Here is a 23,871-nt window from a genome sequence, read left to right as displayed (position 1 = left end):
ATTGTAGGTGCTTTGAAGGTGAAAGATGTAAACTGTGAAAATACCAATGAAATTAAGAATTTGAGTATACAGATGGTGGGGAAACTGTGCCCAAGCCATACAGATCGCAGTTTTTTCATTTTGTTCATTAAGGTTGGATTGGGGATTTTTTTCAGTTGCTGATCAGATAGGAATGCGTGTGTTTGTTTTTTCAGGCTGAGAAATTGGGAACTTTTAAAAGCTAATGCCAAATGCTTAGTATCACTGATGGGGAGATTTTTTAAGATGAGAGCAAAGCCAACATGAAGGGTCTTCCTGCTACAAAAACCACAGCGTTCTAGTGTCAGTCTGTCCTCTGCCAGAGATAATGCACACTTTGTTATGCTGGGTGGCTGAAAATGATTTATATACAATTAAAATTCTCTTGTAGAGAACTGAGTTGTACTTGTTGCTCGTTGTTTCCCGTGGTTAAACAAACATCTCTTGCATTTCATATTGGTTTGGTGTCTTCAGAGAAGCAGATCTGCTTTTCTTTTCTCTTTTTGGGGTCTGCCTCTTTTGTGTTCTAGCCTTTCCCCCTGATTTTGCATAGCTTTCACTTGCCAGCTTTAATGTTTAAAGGAGCAACTTAGATTGAATGTTATTATTCATAATTTACTCTATGTTCTGTGAAGATGGTTATGTAATAGCAGTAATTGCATCAACTCACCTAATGAGCTTTCCCTCCAGTGCCATGTACAGCAGATTAATAGCCCATGAATTCATTTGCAGCTCGTTGTGTTTCAGAAAAGTATTTCAGGCAGCAATTAATAAACTGCTAAAGAAAATAACATAAAAAATGATTTTTTTTATTATGTTAACTCTCCAGCTGAACAATTTATTGGCACCTTTCATGATGCAGCTAAGTAAATTCTCTCCTGATTCCTCAAGCAGATCGTGATTAGTGAACCCTGCTCAACTCAAGACTGTTTGTTAATTAGTCTGATCTTTATATCCTAAAATGTTAGGGAAAAGTATGAATAGCGTCCTAAGGTTCTCTTTTTCTTCTGTTCAGTGCCTTTTAGGCATTACACAAATAGCTGTTACTTTAAACCGTAAGACGCTAGTGTTGCAAATATTTTTTTTTCCCCTTTCTTGCGTAGAAAACCCGTAATTGTGTAAGCTAAGAATTGAAGACCCTGGCCAATAAACAACCCCTGGCACCGTTTCTGCGTTGCTTGTTGTTGGCTCCAGCATCCCGTACCTCCCAAGTGGTGGGACTGAGCCCAGAGCAGGGACCCGGGAGGGGTCAGGGGGTGCTGCTGCCCTGTGGGAAGATAAACCAGGGGTTGAATGCCGGGCAAAAGGCACAGAGAGGAAGGGAGAGCAGGCAAACTCCTGCATTTTGCAGTGTAAGAGGGAATGAGGTGATTGAGCCCAATGGGAGAAGAGCAGCAGTATGATGCCAGGGCTGCAGTGACCTCCGTGGGAAAAATATCTAGGGGAAGGGGGAGACACCATTGAACATGGCCAATCTTGCCAGGCTGCCCTAGAATTACTCTTTCCATCCTTTTTTTTTTTTTAATGTCTTTATCAAGTTTTTCATGTTCTATGTCATTTCTTGTTCAAAAAACCCTAGTTATCTCTCTCCCCCCAACTTAATCCAAAAGAAGCACTAGGCCTTGGCTTGTCTTCTAAAGTAGTAAAATATATATATTTTAAAACCTTTTCTCTCATTTTGGGCTCTTGAGGACTGAGTAAGCATAAAGGGAATTCCTTCAATAAGCTCATACAGAGATTGATTACATGTCCTCAGCTGGAAGTTACATTAAGACTTATTCACTAAGGTATAGCTACCGTGGTGAACTTTTCATCGCTCTCTGCTGTCTCTATGACAACACGGATCCTGGCAGAAGTTACCAGGGCTCGTGTGCTCTCTGCAGCCTTTGTCTGCATCCATCAATCCTAGTCCTTGGTGACTGTAAATGTGCCTTTCTTACGTTTTTGCTTAACAAGGTGTTTTATTAAAGTTGTGACACTTCTAAAGTTATTATGCTAATCATTTGTACTGCAGTACCTGACCATGCTCTGAAAGAGATGTGCTTTAAGAATGGAAGAAGTGTCAATTAGATGTTAGTGGACTTTCTGAACGCCTGTTGATCTTGTCCTGTGGAAGAAATTCAGCTGAGTGGTACAGACTCTTTGTACAAGTAACTTTTCTTTCATTATAGGTGAAACTCAGAGATAACTAGAGCCAGTGAAAGGTGTAACACACAGTCTAATTTCTACTTACACCTGCAGCACACTCCAGAGAAGTATGTGTTACTGTACAGTGGCTCTAGCAAAGTCCTCAGACTTGGTTGAACGCTTTCTTATTTTAAGGGAGCACATTTCGTCAGAGCCTATGGAGTGGCTAATGCCTGTCTGTAGATGCTAGCAGTTCAGGTTTCTGTGGCAGTCCTGCCACATGCCACCTCCTCCAGAGGTCTGACTCTTCCGTGAGGACAGTTAGTGGCACTGACACAGACAGAACTTCCCATTTTTTCATTTCATACATTTGGGTTTTTTTAAGAATCATCATGTGCTTTTTTCAGTCGGTTTCCCAGTAAAAGGTGTTTGGGACAGGTGTCTCTTAGAAAGCTGCTTCTTAACATGGATCTGGCTGTTTCTATGGCCTTTTTCTGTTATTTCTTGTCCCCCACTTTGGTTTTGGGGCCTCTGTGGGGGGGTTATAGCATTATTCCAGATTGTACATATAAAGACATTGGCTATACGCATTCATGTTGCCACTGCAGGTAGCCTTTGCCTCTTCTTGAATTTAGTATCCCAACTGCTTTCGCGGCAGGCCAAACCCTGGGTTATCCTTTCTGCCTTGTGCTGTGCTGGGCAATGCTGCTGTAAGAGCAGATGGGAAATCTGGAGGTAGCCTATCCCTGCCCAGTCTATGCACTCCAAAGCACGGGGCTGAGGCCACGCTTGCTTGGTCATGCAGACATAACTGCTGAGACCCCAATCCCATGACCTCAAAAGCTTTGTTTCAGAGCTTCCATTCTTCCTTTATGCACGCAGTTCACTGCTTCATATTCCTCATTTGGATCATTTTCTTGTACGGGGGCATGGGGCATCCTTGACACATCTCTCTCTCCTAATTGCCATTGTGCCATGCGGGTTGAGCTTTCTATACTGGCACCTTGTGGTTTCACTGCTATCTTTTTTCTCCCTTTGAAAGCTTTTTTTAATTTTGGGATGTTGAATTGGAAGGACGGAGAAATGTTGATGAGATAAGTATCAGTCTGGGAACGAGCAAATTGCCAATGTCCTGAGCCTTGAAGCTAAACATGGCTTATTTGGTTGTCAGGCCAACCTGAAAATGTTATCTACAGTAGCCAAGGTTCATGAGAAATGCAGTAAATTGTTCCCAAGAGTTCTGGGAAGTCTGAACTGCAGCAACCCGAATGTGCCTGAAGGACTCGGTATCAGAGGAGACATGTATTTGGTCCTTCCCCTTAGAAGAAACATATATGAGAACGCGTACGTCTTCCTGATGGTTTATATCTGTAAACCTACTTCTTCATTTTCCTGGTGATCGCTTTACTGGAGATGGTCTTGCATAAGATAGGTGCCTCTGCAGAAGGCAAAGAAACAAAGCTGATGCTGGCCTCTCTCTGTGGAGAGCAGCTCCTGTGCTGATGGTGTGAAAGATAGAAAGCAGGCGCTCGGAAACCAGTAATCTCTCAAAGATGGTTTAGGAAGATCTCTACATAAGTAGATGAGGCCATGGATTTCCCTCTGCTGCTGTCAGGCTCTTACGGCTTGCTTTCATCCACTGTATGAATTGTTATAGCAGAGGGAGTTTTCCATTGCCATGCCTGTGATAAGCCGGCTGACATGTTGCAGCTCCTCCTGCTGGGATGCTGGCCCTAGGACTGTGCTCTAAAAATAGCCTCGATTTGTTTTTAGTTTGACTAGGTATCACATGCTCGATTTAAAATACATCGGAACAGTTAATCTCCAGTTCTTCAGCTCTTGCATGGAAAGTGTACAGGATTTTTTAAAGTTAGATGGTATACAAGCAGTAGAAATAACACCCTTTCTATCCTACCTTAAATAACACTTGGCTGTTAATACTAATGAAAGGAAAAAGAGAGATCATAGGGCAGTGGGATTTTTCATTTCCTTTGGCCCAAAGTGAACAGCAACGGTTTTGCCCCATCTCACCTTACTCCAGTACTTGTTCACATGTTTGCATGTTTCTGAAAGCTCTTAAATTTTTAAATCTAAGTCTTATGAAAAGTCTCTCAGTCTTTCAGAGACAACAGCTCTGAAAGCTGACTTTAACAAGTTGTAGCTTAAAGCCCTACAGGCGATGCCTGCGGCTGATAGGCATTTAATCAGCTGTGGGATCATTTCTCAATGCCGTGCGTCCATAACCAGTTGCATGTTGTTGATATAAACAGATTTGGTAAGTAAATGTGAGGAAATTATCTGACTTTTGGAGACATTCACCTGAATTTCAGAGTTAAAGCTAAGTGGAATTCTTCCTTTCCCCTGGCAAAAAGTGCAACAGAAAGCAAACATGCTTTTAGTTGGATTACAGGCATGGTTAGTCATCTGACAGACAGTTTTAATGGAGTCAGAAAGACATGCTGGGGAAACATGCTGACCTACTTTTCTTTCTTTCTTTCTTCCTTTAAACTTTTAAGCAAGTGAAATGTTAATTTAAGAACTCCCCATAAAGTTAGATTTTGCTGACAGCTCGTTTTGTAATTAACTTATTTACGCTTCCGCTTGGGGTGCGATAGATGGTTTTGGTAATGGAATTTCATCAGGTTGTTTTTGTTTCTGTTAGGAAATTGGGTTACATCTGAGAAATCCATGTTCTTCCCCCTTTCCAGGACAAAGCAATCAGCTTCAAGTTAATGAATGATTTAAGTCCAATCCTCTGAGGGAGGACTTTACAAACCATTTAAAATGACAGACTAACAAAGCGTATTACATTTGTATCGTTTTCAATACATTATCTTTTTAAACATTTTTCATCTTTAAACTTGTGGGAAGAGGGATTACTAGCAGATAGCGTCGTGCATTTTGCATTTGGGATTGTTTTTTCCCAATGTTAAGTGGGTCGATGCTCCACCGTCGGTGTTTTCTTGGAGGCAGAACTCGGTTTATTTAAACCTGGGAAACACTTAACCATAAAACTTGAGAGCCTGAAAAGAAAGTATTAAATTAAATAGGAAAACTTAGCAGTGAGGGTGGATTAAAACATTGCAAACAGAAATACTAAATTGAATGATACTGGAAGATAAGGGAAAGCTTTTTAAAAATGCTGCAGGCATCATTGCGCTCTCTCCTATAGCAGCGGGCACACATGCAATTCATCAAATGGCTCAGGGGTGCCAGGTTACTGCCTCTCTGGCACAGAGATGGGCTTTAGTCCCTTGGCAGCAACAGAGAGTTTTGGTGAAGACATCGCCGTGTGGTTGAAGGAGTGGGAGAGGTCATCATTCCTTGACTCACTGGTCAATCCAGAGACACTGTTTTCACCTGCTGTCTCCTCCTATTTCCATCATTAGCAGGTTTCCCACTGTCAGTCAGCCCTGATGCAATGGGTACTGCTGCAAAGCCTTTGCTGCTTCCCATCTCTCCTGAAAAAAAGTTCTGGTTTACTTGTTCTTATTTTAACTCCCAACTAGCTGGTTACAGTTTGCATTATGGAAATAGTAACACAATGTAAGAGAGGTGGAAAAAATGGAAATTGCCAAGAATTGCAGGATTTTATGGGGAGTAGTATTACATTTCAAAGAATCCACAAGTTACATGCGCTCTTATGAAGTGTAGTACTTTTCCTTGCTTTCATATGTTGTGTACTTTTGGAGGATGTTCCAGTGGCAGAGTAAAGATTGAAATTTATTTTTTATAATTTTAAAAATTAAGTAGGAGATGTTTATTTTGGCTAATACATGAGAGTTTTTTCTATATCTCAAGAAGACCAAAATTGGCACTGCATGGGTTTTAGCCCTTTTGTAACCTAGAGGCATCAGTAGAGGAGGCATCAGCCCAGGAAGACAAATCAGCAGTCAGTGAACATCCTTATGGGATGAGCTGCTGCACCTTGTGTGTTCAGCATCCCTGCCTGCACCATAACTGTGTGAGCTGCTCCTTACATACAAGGACTGTCTTACCTGTTTTTCTTGCCATAGCACTTCTTGTAGGTGACCTGTGACACAGTTTGTTTTGATTCTAGTGCAGAGACAACATGAAAGAGCCACTGAAAAAAAGTGTCACTTCTGAAATTTCATCAAGATAGTTTTTTTCTGATACAGAAGAATCGTTGATACTGGAAGATGGAGCATTAGATTTAGTGAAGCTTGAGTTCCTCTGACAATATTGGTCTGCCTCTTTTGGGCAGGGAGCAAGCCAGGGCTCTTGTATTTCAGATTAGATGTCTCATGAAGATGGGTGTGGAAGTCCAGAGCTCAGTGTATGTTTGGTGTTGTAGCCCACGTTGTACAGTGCCATGCTGTCTGGTTATCCCATTCAGGAGCTCAGGGATCAAACCCATACGATCCAGATCCCTGTAACAAGTGACATGGAGAACTGTTAGTTCAGAAGAGCCTTTTGATGGCATTTTTCTACAAGGAGGATGGTCCATTTGCCCCTTTCTGTAATTTGGAAGAGAACCTCAATGCACACTTTTTTTTTTCCCCTCTTTGGATGCCTTTTCAGGTTAATGCTGCTACTAAATCAGAACATCCAGAAAATAATTTTAAATTGAAGAGTAGTGCAAATAATAAAAAAGAGATCAAATAAGAGCAAGAGGATAGTTGTTATTAAGAAAAAGAAACCCTGTTATATTCAGCCCTGTCCCATAATAAAGTGAAAAGTACACGGGGAGAGAAGAGGATAAGCAGAAATATTTTATTACTTTAATTCCGCAGAAGGCTTAAATGCTGCTTGTCTTAAAGAGAGAGTCAAAGTTTTCTCTTGGCAACTTCTCCTGTTGTTTTCCAAGTCAGTTACAGCTATTTCATATGTTTATTAGGAACATTTTTCCTAGTAGAATTTAAGCATGGCAAGGTGTGAACATATATAAAACCATACAGATACATCAGCTGCCTCCCACAGGGTACGCAGTATTAACCCCCATGAGTTTTGGGGTCTTCTTTCTTGGCTGGGGGGACAGGGTGGGGAGATAACCCTATGGTAAATGGGCCTTGCAGTAATGGAGGAGGAACATTTAAAAATATTCTCTAGAAACCAGGGTGTGGGAAGAATAAGGCAATTAAGAGGAATCACTAGATATCCTGTCTTAACAGTTTATTATATATGTTTTTAATGAGTATTTAATCTCTAATGCTGTGTGATGGATTAGAAAAGAGAGGGAGTCAGGCCTCTTTCTGTGCATACTTTTATGTTTCCCCTTCATCGAGCATTTTCTCTGGGCAGATTGTTTAACTTGAGCTGGTTGGAGGTGTTCCAGCACAACAGAGCTTCGCTGAAAAATAACACTGGGTTGAATCCCAAAATGCAGAGTTGTCGGCATCGTGTTGCGTTCAGATTTGCAAAATCTCGGGGTGAATTATGAGGGGGGCCATCAAGGATCCTTGTCGGTTTCTGCCCTCCCCACCGTACACCCCAGGCCCTGGCGGACTTGCCTGCGCCGTGTCTGCTGCATGGCCTGGGGCTCTGGGGCAGTCCTGCAGCTGGTTGGGGAGTTGGGTGTTCATCGGCTCTTTCAGGAACTGAATAAAGCTCTGCTTTTGGAAATCTGAGTTTTCAGCCAGTGCTTCCCATGGAGGTTGTAGCCCAGGAACAATATCGCGAGGACCTCATAAACAGCCTTCTGTAAGCACGTCTTGCATCAGGCACTTGCCATAGTCGTGGAGAAGACCATCGTAGCTGGAAGGAGGTACCGAACCTGCGTACGATGAGCTCAGGGCCCAATCCCACATGTTGAAGGACATGAAAGATTTGTCATCGGCATCAATAAGACAAGATGGGGATAGAAACCACTAGTAATGCCAGTTAATCCTCAGCTGGGTAGTCTTTTGTAATGTCAAATGGGGACTAGCGCCCTCATTTAGTTAAGGACCAGCTGTGTGTTGAATTCAGACTTCTTGCCCAGCCCTTAGCTTCCCTTTCAGACGTCATCTCACGTCCAAGCTGCATCCTTTGTTTTCATAGAGAAGTCTGGGAAAACTAGGTCAGTTTATCCAAGTAGAAATTATTATTTTATTGAGTTAACTCTGTGATGACCTGCTGCCTGTTTGCCTTCTCAAAATGAACTCCCTTGTGTGCAGTAAGTCTTGTGCTGGAAGTTGCAGAGGCCTCTATAAACACTTTGATTTCAAATCAACAATAAAAAGGCTGCTTTTTTTAGTATCTTGCTGTTTCCTGGAAACAAGTATCTGTCTGCTTTGCTCCTTGTATGATCACTACATCAGGCTGGTCTGGTGCACTGCGAAAGCGCTTAATGTAAAAAGGTTATGCGCTGGCTTTACTGGGGATATTTAAAAGATCTTATGGAGAAATCAGCATTTGATGCTGCTTGACCCTGTCTGGCAGAATTAAGCTCTTTAAGCCAGTCCTGTAGTTACTAGCACGCCTTCTTTTTTGAATAATCTGGTCCACTTATGCCTGCTATTTCAGAACTTAAGTCCCAGACAAGAAAGCATTATTTTTTTTTAAATGAAAGAGTAGTTGGAATGTATTTTAAAAAACTTCTTTGGCATTGTACATAAAAGATAAAATATATCAAAATAGACAGTCTGATAATTAGGTGCAGGCTTGTGGAGTGATTCATGTCATAACGTGAGTGCTGAAACAGCTGAGGTTGCTGCAGGTGTGTTAAGGGAATTCAACCCCGTAATGCCATGATGCTTCTGCCACTACATAAAGCAAGAGTACGGATGTCCGGAGAGCCTGCATTAATAGATGAAAAGCAGTATTTCTACACGTGAATTATGGATGGAGCAGTGTTTATTAAACACACAAGCAATAGCCTTTGTCTCCCAAGCACTTTTTGCTTTGAAGAGTCATGTGTAAAGCCTGCTGCTATCCCAGGCACAGAGATCCTGGGCGTGAGCTGGGGCTTCGACTGCTGCAGGTTAAGCCCCGCTGGGGCTCAGTGCCGAGTTATGCCATGCACAGGCGGAAAGGGACGTCCTGCCCGAAGGAGAACCTGGGAGGCAGAGCATCTCAAGTGCTTCAGCTCGCCAGTGTAGCGTTTCGGGCTGGGCAGTGGGATGCTAAAGCTGAAAGTGAATAAATAATCTTGTTTGCCTGTGTCAGCAGCCAGCTTCAGCAGGGCTTTTACAGGAATCTGGTGACATTGCCAGCCTGGCACTCCTGGAGCCTGCTGGCTGGCTCCTCATGGCCTTCCCGAAATCCTGCATATGGAAAGAAAAAAGAAGTCCTCTGACCTCCTTCTTTTCTTTCTCCTTAGGTTACAGTTTGTGAAAAAAGGACGACGTAATCTCAAAAAAAAAAAAAAAAAGTACTCCACCCCAACAACAAATTTGCAGATTGTTTATTCTGATTGCTCAGCTTTTGGGAAAAGAAAGGAAGTAAACAACACACTAAAATGCAGTGAGATGCAGTAGTATTGTTTGAGCATGTTATTTTACTGTTTGATGAATCCTTTCTTTTAGTATTATGGCAAAACAGTTTTAATGACAGGCACTGTTAATTAAAAAGTCTGACCCAGCTGCAGACCAAGCCCACTGGCAGGTGCAGATGCATGCCCACCAGCTGCGTTGGACCGCACATCGGAGTGAGGCTTAAGTGGTAAACTTTTTTGGCTGATCTTCTGGTGCTTTTAGGTCCACCTGGTTAAGTAATACAGTTCTTTCCTTCTCTTGCTCCTGGGCTGCCTCTTCTGGCGGAGCAGGTTGTTCGAGGGCAGCTCCAGCCAGCCGGGAGGGGAGCCCGGGCAGGGAGGTTGAGCATGGCTGTGGGGCCGCAGACTCTGTGTGTCCCCAGCCCACCACTTCGGGGGCCAGCCCCGGCACCTTGAGAGCTGAAAATAACCTCCTGCTCTTAATTTTATTTATTTTTCTTTTTGGTAGTAGGAGTATCAACAAGCCTTTGTCCTTAGGAAGGAATTTGTGTAAGTTCATAATGGCGTGTTTTCCATGTTAGCTTCAGAGGAATAGGTAAATAGAAGCTGAGCTATTTCTTTGCTTTTATTATCCCTGGCCTAGTGGGAGGCCAGGGCTGCAAGCTGCCGAGGCTGTAACGCAGGCTAACGCTGCGATTCAAGACTGCGGCTCCCTTTCTTAAAACGCGCTGGGAACAACTGTTCCTCCGCCTTCATGAGCTCAATTTACGGTTGCAGGAGGCAATGTGTTCTTTGTGCTTGATGAAGTACACCGCGCACGCAAGCCTCTTCAGATGTGTTGTCAGTTGGCAGCTCTCTCGCTAGATGCACCTTTACACAATTGCACAAGGCACCAGGAGGTACAAATGTGAAATTTAGCCTTGGGGGCAAAACAAAGAAATGAAACTTAGGTATGAATGCGGTGTTATCCATCTGCAGATACAGATATTAGACCTGATCTCCCACTACGCTACTGTAGTTTTACACTAATAAGACTCTGCTGTGATCACTGGAGTAGCACCACTGCAAGACAAAACCAGCAGTGGTGATAAGTTGGGCTGGTTTTTTTAATTCTGGTGAATAACATAGGATTGAACCCTGTTTGGGGAAAGCCAAACTGCTTTCACTGCATGAAACCAGCCATAATAAAAGGGAGAAATGCAGGTGGTGTGCCGTCTTGGTATTGCTCCTGAACTTCTGTTCTTCCTTCTGGGGAGCCGTTGCCCTGGGTACTGAGCGGCCACGCGTGGGCAAAGGGAAGGGGTCTTCCAGCTCACCTCCTTATTTTTTGTAGCCCTTCCATTTGCTGTCCCATAAAGTCAGTTTTATCGTACGTAATCAGAACTTGTCCTGTGGCTGAGACTCATTCATTACATTGAATGAATGTGCTTATCGTGGAAAGTTTTTTTGTTGAAGGAGTCTGTTAATGGCATTGTCAAGAAAGAGGTTGCAATTTGTCTTGGTAGGTAGCTTTTCACTTAAGTAAAAAGCAAGTCATGTTCTTTTGCTCTGTGCATGTTAGGATGAGAAATAAAATAGCCGCAGCAGGTTGAAGTGTACGAAGTGCTACAGTCAGGCCAGGCAGCGGGCAGGAATAGAGTGCAGTGTCTGGTCTTAGTTTATAGCCGTGCACTTCCCTGGCCATCAACAGTCCTGGATAATGCCCAACAAATTGAATTGATGACTTTGGATAACCCCAGCTTCTCCTGGTTGTGAGGCATCGTACTACCATGACTGTCTCCTAAGAGAAATTAATGTAAGATCTGTAGATGAGTAGACTGATTTACCTTTTGGTGACCCTGAAGAGAAAGGTCAGGTTCAGGATATTTTTACCTGTAATCAGTTACCCATAAAGAGTTAGTATACCAGGCTTCAAGATTCTAGCTCAAAAGGGCAGTTGCTTTGAGAAGGTAGCTCAAAAGGGCACTTCAACAGCTGAAATCAGATGAGACAGATTTAATGGCCTCTTAGTGATTTCTGACTGAAAGTTCAGAGTTTGAAATTTAGGGATTTTTTCTTTACCCAGCCTATGGTAAAACAAATGCACTATAGCTTAATAGAAATTTCAGGCTGAGTATTTAGAAGTGTTTTAAACTGCTGTATATGTGCTTGGTCACTTCAGCGGTGAGGAAGAGAAAGAATAATCACATTGTGTTTGTGGTCTTGTGTATTTTTAGCTAATGTGTTAAGACACTGCAATTCCAGAAAAGCCGTCCTCCTCTTCCCCAGAGTATTTCAGTTTAACCAGCTGTATGCAGAATTTTATCTAGACTGCCACAGAAGTTACTAGTCAATCCACTGGGATTTTGGCAGCCGAAACAGTAGATAGTAAGCACAATACTTCGTGTCCCTGAGGGGTTTAGTTTCATGGGGATTCTGCCGTAGGCTGACACTCCACAGTGGGTTACCAGCAGAAGCCCTGTGAGTTTGGGAAACCTCCCTGGATGGAGTGATTGATTCCCAAAGCTCCTTCCTATTCCTGCACTGAGCAGGGAAAGGGACAACTGGCAATATCCACCGGGTGATGCTATTACTCTGCAGACCTGTTGCAGATGGCATGGCAGATCTTAATAAAAATTGCTGGGTTTACGTTTAGAGTAAGGAAGCAACTGATTTCATACAGAATACTGAGAGAGATGGGGAAGGGCATGAATGAAGAGGGAATGACAGATGTGTAGATTAATTCAACAGCAGCGCAAGATGCACAGGGACATTGTGGGACCTGCCTATAGAGATGCTCCATCTTGCAGATGGGAATTTCTGGCTATATTAAGTAACTTGAGGTGATGCCTATGTGAAATACAGATGGAAACATATCAGTGAGTAAATTTTGTCATAGTCAATGGGTATGGCTAGGCTATTTCCATTGCAGATATGTTGGTGGGCCTTCACAGGAAACATTAGTGATTTATTCTGCCTGCAATTGTTAATGCTAACAACCTTCAGTGGCTCTTTAAGTGTCAGCTGCTAAGAGTGTGTAGATTATTCTATTTCACACTGGCAATTAGTTGATGACGTTAAAGCACTCTGAAAATGGAAATCACAGGGCAAATGCCATTTAAACAGTTTATCATTAAATGCATAATCGCGTCTTTCCGCCTACTTTGGCTGCAGTACGTAGGGAGATGGTAAGGGAGACCAAGGAGTCTGCTTTCGGTTCAGCCCCTGGTAGAGGTGCTGTGCCCTGTACATCCTGGCTCTGACTCAGCTGCTCCTCTTGCTGTCTCTTCTGCCTGCCCACACCCACATGCCGCAAAACGCATTTTCTTCTAGTTTTGTTCCACTTGTTTTCTGTCCTTCTGGTTTTTTGCAACCTCTTAATTTCGCAGTTGTTCTTAGGACCTGGTTTTAGGGGTGGGTGGAGGGAGTTTCATTTGTATTTCTGAAGTCCTGATTTTGTTACCATGTTTGGCATGTTCTGCACAACTTGAACCGGTCCTGAAATACTATAGTCAATATACAGGTAAGCATTAGCTGTATATTCATACACCTGGAAACAGCTTATGGACTTTGGGGATTTTTTTTCCTTGCTGAAGTGCTTTATGGAGCCTTCTGCAACATTCAAGCCAAATCCGCCTCTAGAACAATTTTTTTTCCCTTCAGCAGAGTTTTTGGGTCTTGGATTGCCAGCTCTAGATATTCCAAGTGTGATAGCTACTGGTTTTGCTTCTGGATGTCTTAAAATAAAAAAGAGGAAAAAAGCTTTTCTCTTAAATGACAGTAAAGTGAAATAATAAAAATAATAATTTAAAATCAATTAAAAAAAAGAATACCAAAGCCATACCTTTCAACTGTCTTCAAGGGGTATTTTTCTCAGCCTGTTGTTCTGCACTGGCTTTCCAGTTTCAGTCCCACGTCTGAGTTCAGTGAGTACTGTTTTTCTTCAACGGACTAGAAACTCCTTTTTTGCTCATTCCATCTACTAATATTTCAGGGATGTGACAATAGCAGGTGCCAAATTTCATGTCAAAAATAAAATTTTCAGGCTGATAGAATCCTTGAAACCACAGATCAAGTTTCAGGCCAGTTAAATAAAGCTGTAGAGCATCCATTTGTATCATTCATTCATATAATGAAACCTGTTCTTATAACTCAGTTCCTGATATATTAACCCCGCAGTTATCCTCATACATAAATGGGAGATGTGTTGCTTTCGTCGGTTTTAATAGGATATAACCATATAAATCCCCTGTGCATGAATGGAAAAATAGAGGCCCTTAGGCTATACGTATCAAAGGTCTCCCCTATACTTACAATAGCCTAATAAGGTTATTTTGGAGGCATAGGTAATCACTCACGGACTCCCTGTAGCTAGTGATTCATTGTTCACTACTGAAACATTTCTAAATGAATTATGTTTTAAACAAGCAAATCCTTGGCCTTCTCTTTTATGGGGGGAAAAAAGAGAACTGGAGGGACACAGAATTCCACCATTTTCTGCATTAAAATACACTGCTTGCTAGTTAAAAGGCTGCTGGTATTTGAACCAATTTAAATGTACTATCGTGCTTCTTGCTGTTTTGATTCCATTAATGTGTATTTCTGAATTTCACGTTTTGATGAAAATATTATTGTTGTCATTAATTTGATACTTAGAAAAGACTGTGGATACAAGAGCTCAGTGCAATGAATAAAACAGTTGGAGTTAACTGTCCCTGGGGATAAAATCAATCACCGTTGTAGAAGAGGGTGACATTTAAAAAAGAAACTCAGAAGAAAATGTCATGCTTAAAAAATTAGATTTAAACGCACTAGCTCCTGATTGATTTTTATTGCACTCAGATGGATACACTGATTGATTATCAGCCTTACAAATGTTTAGTACCTTTCTCACTTCTCTAATAATCAGAATAATCTAATTTTCAATGTCATTTAAGCTACCATATTCAAGGTTATAATAGATCATATTTCTAATAAAACATAGCAATTATGTAATGAATAATACAAAGCTGCAAGGCAGAGTTCAGATTCACCTTCCTCAAAAAAAAAAAAAAAAAAGTACCACCAGTGGCTAGAAGAGCCAGCATACGTGAAGGCAGCTGACAGGATGATGTCCCCTGGATTTGTGGTGTTTTCCCCTGTTGTTGAACTGAGGTTCCTGGAGCATTGGTCAGGGTGCGTTTGCCATAGCTGAACATTATTTCTCAATAGGAAACCAGGGGCAGGCTTGAATTCTGTAATATACATGCTCGCTCTGTGCCTGGGGAAAAATGATAGCGCGCCAGGTGCTTATGAAATTTCTTCATGATTGTTTCTGTGTGCTCCTGTTAATTTTGATACGTGTCTGTAGGGAGATACTATCTCACTTAATTCGAGATGTTTTCTTGTGGCAATTGTACCCGACAGCTGACATGGTTGATTTCTCTGAATCAGCTACAAAATATGCAGGTTTCAGTGTGTGTTCAAGTTTTGTACTTGAAGCCCCTTACATGACTGTGTACTTGTTATTGGCTTTGCCCATTAGAAATGAGAGGTTTGTGTTTGAAACGTGCTTTGCCTCCAATCGTTCTCCGTATGTCAAAGCTCGGTTTTGGCATGGGAATTTGTTTTAACATAGTTTCCTGTTCTTTTTAAAGCCTGAGCAGTTTTGCCAAAAAGAAAACATTCTTTCATCTGGAAATCATGACCTAGGAAAACCAATCTGTTTATAACTACCTGGTGTTCTGCATATTTCAATGCTGTGTTTGGCTTGCGATTGCATTGCTGCTAAGATGTGAGCAGGAGTCTTACCATTCTGAATTGGTGGCGCGTCAGTTTGTCAAGCGCGATTGTGTTGCTTTCAAAGTGGTTATTTTGTTCTTTTTCTTACGTTGGAGCCGGGAAAACCAGCCTCCTTGAGCTCCCTCATCTCTGTGCCCGCTTCCACCAGCTCCCGCCCGTGGGAGCTGCGTGTGACGTGGGTGGGTGCTGGCTCTGTCCATGGCGTTGGAGAGCCTGGTGCAGCAGCAGCAGCATCGGGGGTGTGCTGAGTCTCCCTTGGTTCGAGGTTTTCCAAGGTGACTGTTGCGAAAGACGTCCTTACAGATCGCCATTCGTTACCATGAGCACAGTCTGTTGAAGGGTGATGGGGAGAAGGGTGACGCGTGGGGCATTTATCCTGGTGGATCAAACTTGGCAGTGGCAGTAAGTAAGCGTTTTGCATATTTGACTGAAAGTGTCCACAGCGGCTACCTTCTGACAGAATTAGGAATTTTTAGCAGCTGCTGCCGGGATTGGAGAAGTCAGGGTGTAAAGGAGCTGTGCAAGACTTGCGGGTTTCCACCCTAGCAAGCAGCTTGGTGCTCCTGGAAGACCTGGGTCCAGTGCTGAGCGTCGGCCCCACCGCCCGCGTGTGGCACCATTTGCCGCCGATGTTGGGCAGCCCAACCTGCCTGGCGTTCGGCAAGGGATAGATGGCTTCCCGAGGGGCGGGAGAGCCAGCCTCTGCCTGGAGGGGAGAGTTGGCAGGTCTGCGGCCGTCCTGCCTCAGCTCACCTTTGATTTCTCTTCTCATCAGCGTTCGCAAACAAAAGGAGTCTTTGAAAACCTACCTTGCACCCAGTGCTGTGCAATTACTGACTTGCTGTGTGTGCTTTATGGTGCTTTTGAGATTTGTTAGCTTAACTAGTAACTTCCAAAATATTTAGGGACAAGAGAAGTGTGGTTTTACAGGAATGCGAGCTAACTGGAAACACTAGTAGTTGTCACTGCAGGACCAAAACCAGTTAACTAGTACACAGAGTTCTTCAAAGGTCACAGGGATCTCCGAGAAGCAAAACTGCAATGATAGCGTTTCAAGTCATGAATTTATAGCTGATTAATCATTATAATATATGAAAGGTGCTGTCTAAGAATCTTCTGGGCATCTGGGGAAGCACAGGTTGTGCAAGTAATTGGAAAAACAGCATTGCGAACTGCCGGTTCTTCTCCCCAGAGACATTTGTGCCACCTTTGACAAAGGGGAGTACGAACACTCGCTATCCATCATTTTACCTGATTATCTAGAAACTGCCTAAATCTCTTGGGCCAGATCCCAGACTCTTCTCAGGCCAAGCGGTGACTAAGTTTGGTGGACCTGAGGGGCTTGCGTTTAAGACTGGACGATTCCCAGCATTACAACATGCTTGAAATGATCCCGCTCAAGCAGGAGAATTGCTGCGTGGTTGTTAAATGAGAGCACTGGGGTCCTCCAAGAGAAGCTGTTTGTGTCTTTCCTACACTTAGTTTCATCTACAGCAGTCCCTGCTTTTCTTGAAAAATGCATCCTTCCTCCCTGCAGCTTTTGGGCCCTGCCCATCGCTTCCAGCAGAAGCGGGCAGATGTGTCTGAGGCTAAGGAAAGCGATGGCAAACCTGGGGTGAGGAGAACAGACTGGATGGGGCAAGAGACGATGTTCAGCCCCTCTACCACCAGGTTAGGGGGATGAACATTGAGGGTAGGGGCCGGTCCTTAAAGCTAAGGCAACAGAAAGTACTTTCGCCAGCTTACGAACCCTGCCGCGGCTGCCTGGGGGTTTCTGGGTGTGGAAGTGCAAGTCCTGGCGTGTGTGTTGAGGGGACAGGGAAGCTGTCATGGGAAGATGGATTGGAGCAGACATGCTCAGGCGTGGGTGTGCGTCGCTCAGCCATCCAAGCAGTGCCGAGACGTGGCTTCCTCACATATCAAGACACACCTTTTTTCATTCTCTTCCTCCACACCACCACCTTACTTGTTTTCTCTTAGTCTTTTCGACTTCCAGTGTTTCTCACGGGGCAAGAGAGCTTCCATACTGTCCCCTGTCGGAAGCTCCTAAACAATGCAGCCATCAAGTCAGTATTTAGTGCACAAGTAATGAAATTCATAACCTGAGTTTTCTACGGTGGCATTAACTGTGACACGGATTCATCACTGGCGTATCATCATTAAAAGGCAGTGGAATTGCATCGGGGATTGATGTGATCACATGCATGTAAAGATCAAGATACAAAAAGGTGTGATTTATGTAATATAAGCATAAGCTGTAATCCGAAACCCTTCCCACATGCGGTGTGACGGTTCCTGTTCCCAGAGCAGTGATGGCTTTTAAATTTACTGGGTAAATGTGTATGTTTGTATGTTTTTATTTAACTCTTTTAAACATAGTATTGTCTTAATCTTTTTCTCTCTCTCTCTTTTTTTTTTTTTTTGTGGAATTATAGTTGTAGTTAAATCTGCCTAATAGTTCAACGTTACTGAAATTCTTTGTATTTTTGGAGCCTGGTGTTGTATGTCAGTACTTTATTGTGTTATCTTACAGAGAATATAGAAATACTGCCATGTCTGATGCAGCCTTAGCGAAGGCAAATGTAGGAAATGTAAAAAGTATACAAAAAGCAAGAAGATAAATGTTATTTGGGTTTTATCATTTTATTATAAAGGCTATTATCATTTTATTATAAAGGCTATTATCATTTTATTATAAAGGCTGTCAGAATCGTAGAAAAAAGGTAATGGTGAACAAAGTGTTCCTAGTTTTCAGAACATGTTACTTCTCCCTTTCGTACTCTTTAGTGATTTGCGCCCAAAAAGAAAGATTTGGCGATGTGGACTGACCAGCAGCTGTCCCGGTGGTGGCCTTTGGAGGGGAAGGGACTTCAGGTACAGCTGCAGGGGAAACTGTGCCAGGGTAGCACAGGAGCGTGGTGCAGTTCCTGCCGGAGTTATCTCCTGGTCTCTGGGAGCTCTTGGCAGCTGCTCCGAAGCCTGACCTAAATAACGTGTTTGTCTTCCACAAGGAGTTCAAAGCCATTGAGACAAATAGTTGCTGAGGCTGCCTGTTTGGCAAATCTGTCAATCAGCTCACAGAGCTATAAATAAATGGGGCTTTATTACAAAGGCTTATTGCTCTTTGCGGTTGTGTAGGAGTTTACATAATTTTCTAAGGGGCTCTTTTATCTCCCAAGTACAGCAGTGATTAGGATTTACTTCTGGAGTGTGGTGGCAGTTTGGAGCACTCGAGACGTACGTGTTGGTCCTGGATGTTTTTTCAGTGCAAGAGACCGTACTTGCACTCTGCCCTGGGGTCCAGCGAACAGATCAGAGCATTAGCTTTAGGGAAATATTTGTAAAAGGAAGTGGGGGGGATCCAACCCACCCCCCCTAAACCTGACTACACTGGTAGCATTGAACCTTCACAAGAAGGTACTTTTTCAGTCCACCCTTCCTGGCCTCCTTTGAGTCTCTGTTACTCCAGACACCAGAACTGATGGTGTTTGAGGTTAGGCTTTAGTCTGGTGGGGTGCTCAGTGTCCCAGCCCTGATCCAGCAAAGCACGTAGCTGACTTCAGCGCGGGTCTGTTCACACAGTTAAAGTCAAGTTCATCCTTAAAATATCGGCTGGATTGGGGTTGGAGTTCTCTCAGTTGCAAAGTCAAACCTTTAGTGAGAAAACCAGAGCAGTTAATCTCATGGAGTATGTGCCTAATGGCCTCATGAAAGAGCATCAGTATTCACTGCATCTACCCCTTGTTTTCTGTTACACATATTACATTATTTCTGTAGATGCCCCTGACTTTGCTTTCCCACCCTACCATTTTCCTGTGTTGTTCTTCATTTTGTCTCAGAAAGGACACCCAGAGGTAAATGAATGCAACTGTGAGTCATTCGTTCTTGAACAGATACTGTAAGTGAGACTGGATTGACACCTCTTCTTCCTTCCGAAATGTTCACCATTCGTCTGCTTTTTATGATCATTTGTGGTTCACAGGCATGTAGGAAGCAACCACAGAAGGCGTGGAGATGGGTCTGGGGAACCTACAGGGGAAAACAGCTGGCATGGAGGTGACTTTGGGCATCTGCCCATTTTGCTGTGCTTCCCTCCCTATGGCACAGATAGATGTGCTTTCTGGGGTGGGACAGTGCAAATGAGGATCAGCAGATCTTTGGCCATCCAAAATTCCTGGCCATCCTCACGTGTGCCAAACCCACCACCACACCCTCAGGAGTTTAGGACCTTGTTTTAAATATCACGAGGTTTTGAACATGAGTGAATGTGAGGATTGGTTTTACTTGTCCAATAATATTTAGTCTTCAGGGTGTTTAATATTGACATGGAGTCTTTGGGGAGAGGGATTGATTTTGCTTGGCTTTGTTGTAAAGCCTTATGCATCTGGTTATGCTTAAGACGTTAGCTTTAGCTAACAACAAGCCTCTTGATAAAATTCACAAGTACTGGCAATACTGTGGACATAGACTTATCTCCTGGGCATGCTTTGTAAAATTAAGCTATTTTCATTAAAAGAACAAAGAGTAGCATGGTGATGGAGCAGCTGTCATATTTTATTACAAAACACAAATATGTGGGAAATCAGTTACAGCATGAGTGCTGCACAATGCTTATTTCCAGTAATCCCCCACGGCCGGGGGAAGGTAGAAGGCTGATCAGAGTGCAGGAGCAGATGGCAAGCAACTTTAGATAGTTTCACTGCCATTTTTACTCTTTCAAGTGTTTGTGCTTCTCCTTTGATCTTCAGATCTTGAGTTTAATGTGTTTCATCTTCTTTCATTTACTGTTTTCACATTTAACTTTCCCTTTAAATGACTTCTGCTTGGTGGAGTTTGTATTAGTATGGGGTTTTTTATCTTCCATACTGAGAAATTTAAGAAGAGAGACAGTTGCTGTCTTTTTTTAGTGTTGTTCACATCCAGTAAAATACCAACTGCATTACTGCAGAGGACTTTGCCATTCACCATGTGCAGCTGTAGTGATACAATAAAAAAAATCGCACCAAAAGTTACTGAGACACAGTGCAGGTGAAGTTGCAGTAGACTGTCTTGGAAGATAGATACTATGGGAGTGCAATGGCATGTCCACAACAAACACCTATGAAGGTTTGGTTTCATTATTATCCATTAAATTTAATTCTTACAGTTAAGTAATTAAGCTTGTGTTAGTATTGTCTGTGTGTGTAACATTTTTATCTTCACTTAAAATAATTTATGTTTGAAATAAAAGCATTTTGCAGTGTTTTGAAGTAGAGCAGCAAAAGCAACATGGGGTGATCTGAGTAACGACATGTGATCTGTGTCTCTGCTTTTTCTACAGCCGTCAGAAATGATAGGAACAAAAAGAAGAAGGAACCTTCAAAGCAAGAGTCCACAGAAAACTATGAAATGACAGCAGAGTTGGATGATCTCACTGAGAAGATCCGAAAAGCTCACCAGGAAACCTTCCCCTCGCTCTGCCAGCTGGGAAAATACACTACAGTGAGTATGGTTTGTGACACATACATTCTGGATATGCCTGGATGACGCGAGTTTTGCATTGGAGGCTTCAGGCATTTCAAATAGATGCAGGAGTGGATGCGCTCCTTGCACCTCCTTAGCCATGAAAAAACACAGGTATGCGTGCAAATGCACGCTGAAGAAGAGATATTGCACTTAACTGTAAGCATTACTTAGCAGTATTGTGAGAGACTGTCTGAAGGATTAATCCAGGCAAGAGACAAGCTTGGAGTCCACGAGTCAATTACATGCCATCATTCATTAGAAATTTGTTGGCTTCCAAAGACTTGATCTCTGCTTGTGCGTCAGCGGATTACAACTTTGCAGGTGTAGAGAGTTCTTAAATGCTGCTGGATTACTGGTGACAGTCCCAAAGCTACCAAGGTCAAGGAAAATATGAAATGTCTAAATAAACTGGTTTCCAAAATGCTTATTTGCAGTTTATTCCTCTTCCAGTCTGCTAAAATACCACAAAGCAGCAAAAACTTCTGCTGCTTCTAGAAATTAAAAATCAGCCACCCATCAAGTTCAGTACTGTGGGAATTTCTCAGGAGGATGAGTGAGGGAAATAATTTTTTTCTATACATATATATGTTGGTAAATACAGGGAAGGTCAGTGATATTTATTGATTTCAGAGAGAAAATTCAATGTCAAGTTTGCAAATGCAGTAATAAAAGTGATGCTAAAAAATAACTGTTAGGTAATCTTTAGAGTCTTGTCGGTAGAGGTATGACTTTGCTGGGTCTGGTCTTGCTGTCGGTTGTAACATCACTGGCTGTTTCAGAGGGATGTGCAGAAGGTCGCTGCCGAGACCAGGAGTTCAGGAGTGGCATGGCTGGGGCAAGGAGACACCTGCCTCCACGGTCCTTGCCCTCCAGCCCCAGCTGGAGGTCTGGGACCAAGCCCCGGACACCAGGTGAAATACCTCTCTCCCTGGATTGCTCTCTGTTTTGAGTAAATGCTCTGCGCCTGAAACAAACGTTAAATTTCTCAGAGAGTGATCTAGGCAAATCCCTGTGTGGCATTAGTATCGACTGTTTTAGCGAGCGGGGTGCTATTTTATGGCATACTCATCTATTTACAAAGTGCGAGGTTCAAAACTCTCAGGTCTAGGTGTAAGACTTTGTATTTAAGTGCAAGAAAAGCAAACGTATATGGTGTGATGTTAGAAAAAAGCATGTTTTTCACGTTGCTGAAAGTATTTTCACAAACATTTTTCACATTTAGTTTTGAGACCGACATAAAATGGTTAGTACTGGGGAAGGTGCCTGTCCTCTGCATGCTTCTCTGGTGCTAGCCCTGCTTGGGTGAGATGTAGTCACAACAGTCAGCGTAGGCGTGCTGGTAAATGTTGCACAGGCAGACCCCAGGGACTAGCGCAGCGTGCGAGGCTGGAAGCTCGAAAGCAGCCAGCTGGTGACATAACGGAAGGCAAAGCTGGAGGCGGTGGGACTCATAGTGTGTCTTTTCAAGGAAATTCCTGGGTTAATGCCCTCCACCCCTCCTCTCAGCACGTGCAGTTGCATCCTTGTCTTGGAGTGAATAAAATCTTCCAAACAGGCTCTCACGCTGCTGCAAACGCAAGAGCGCTTCTGAACAAGTGTGAAAAAATCTTCTGAGTTCAAAGACAGTGAGTTTATGCCTTGGAGAAGAAGTGATCATATGTACGCAGCTGGGACGCGTAGCCAGGCTGGTATGCGTGCCAGAGTTTATTGCTCACAGGCTGCCTTGCAAATGGCCTGGCTATACCAAAATAACAATATATCGGTATACCTCCCAACATGAACGTGTTGGTACGTGCATTTGCGTTACCTCTGAGTTTGAAGAGTGCACTGCAGTTGGCGCGACGGTACTTCGTACTGGTAATTGCCAAAGAACCTGGAGGGTTGAAAGATAAAACCTGGGCTCCTATATGCTTGCATTATGTATCGGATGCTTAAGGATCATTAATATTTTAGCTCTTGAAATGATACAAGTGGATGAAATTGGAGAGGGTCTTGTTGCATATCGCACTCCCCACTGATGCCTTCGTCCTCGGGTTCCTGCTGACCCCCATGGTGACTTTATGTCCCTGTTGGAATTTCAGAGCCCTTACAGAAAGCACCTGGATCCAAGTAATGAACGGATGAATCTGGTCTGTCTGTGGGTCCTGAGTAACCACGACCTGACCGCACTCTCTCTGAGGCTGGATATTGGTCATTTGTATCTCAGGCCAGCTTGGGGAAAGAGATTTCTTGTTTTTATTGTTGGCCGGTTGGAAGTCCACAGCGGTTAGCTGCACGTGGCTGAGGTCTCTGTTGCTTTGTCATGGTTTGGTACTGTACAAGTTGCAATAACAAAATGATACTGAAATAGTTATTTTTGGCTTACCTTGAATCTTTGAGAGCAGTACAGCTTCCTTCAACAGCTGTGTCAAAGCTAATAGCGACGGTGCTAAATGCTGTTGTCTTGGTGCATTCTCATAGTCTCTGTGTGGAATGCAGGGTATTTAAATCTCTCATCTAGCTAAGGTCTGGTGACCACTCCAGCTTTTTAGGTAGGAATTCAGTGGTAAGAGCTCATTTTTATGAACGCTGTGTGTGCCCAGCTGTGGAAGGGACAGAGTACTGCTGGGGCTGGAGTAAGGGTCATCCTCATCTCCAGCTGCCCATCGGCCCAGGAGAGGGGAGAAGCCTCTCTGCAGCAGCGGAGGATCCACGAGGATCCAGGAGGAGGAAGGTGTGTGTGCTGGTGGGAGGAGCACAGCTTCAGTGCTGGGACAACACCACCAGCTGCTGGTCAAACAGCAGGGCTCACGCAATATTTCCTTTTGAGACATTTGAAATAGAGACCAGAAGTCACAAAAAAGGAGCACGCAGCCCTTTTTCTAAATGCTGAGTCCAAGGGGAGCTAGAAGCCTATGCCACTCTACTTTTCTTGATAGTAACAAGCTAGTACGCATAGAAGATTGCCACCAGTCCTGCTTTTATGCCCAGTTCTGCAGGCTGGCAGTCATGAAGCGTGGCGTGCTCACGCTGCGGAGCATACAGATTGCTTTTGTAACCTTAGAGGGTTTTATTTAATTCTTTAAGCAAGAGGTGAGAAGTGAGTG

General features: G+C 43.3%; 1 protein-coding gene across 9 annotated transcripts in view; it reads left to right on the top strand.

Annotated features, from left to right (window-relative positions):
- RARB (retinoic acid receptor beta) overlaps positions 1-23,871 on the top strand; it is a 337,201-nt gene that overhangs the window by 291,650 nt on the left and 21,680 nt on the right. For all 9 annotated transcript variants that reach the window (XM_069771329.1, XM_069771374.1, XM_069771318.1 and 6 more), the window contains one exon: positions 20,601-20,761. In XM_069771329.1, coding sequence (XP_069627430.1) covers positions 20,601-20,761 — 161 coding nt within the window. The remainder of the gene's footprint in view (positions 1-20,600; positions 20,762-23,871) is intronic.

This window comes from Haliaeetus albicilla, chromosome 2, assembly GCF_947461875.1.
Source record: "Haliaeetus albicilla chromosome 2, bHalAlb1.1, whole genome shotgun sequence".
In the NCBI taxonomy this organism is placed as follows: Eukaryota; Metazoa; Chordata; class Aves; order Accipitriformes; family Accipitridae; genus Haliaeetus; species Haliaeetus albicilla.
The sequence above is the reverse complement of the archived record's forward strand: the minus strand, read 5'-3'. Positions and strand labels throughout refer to the sequence as shown.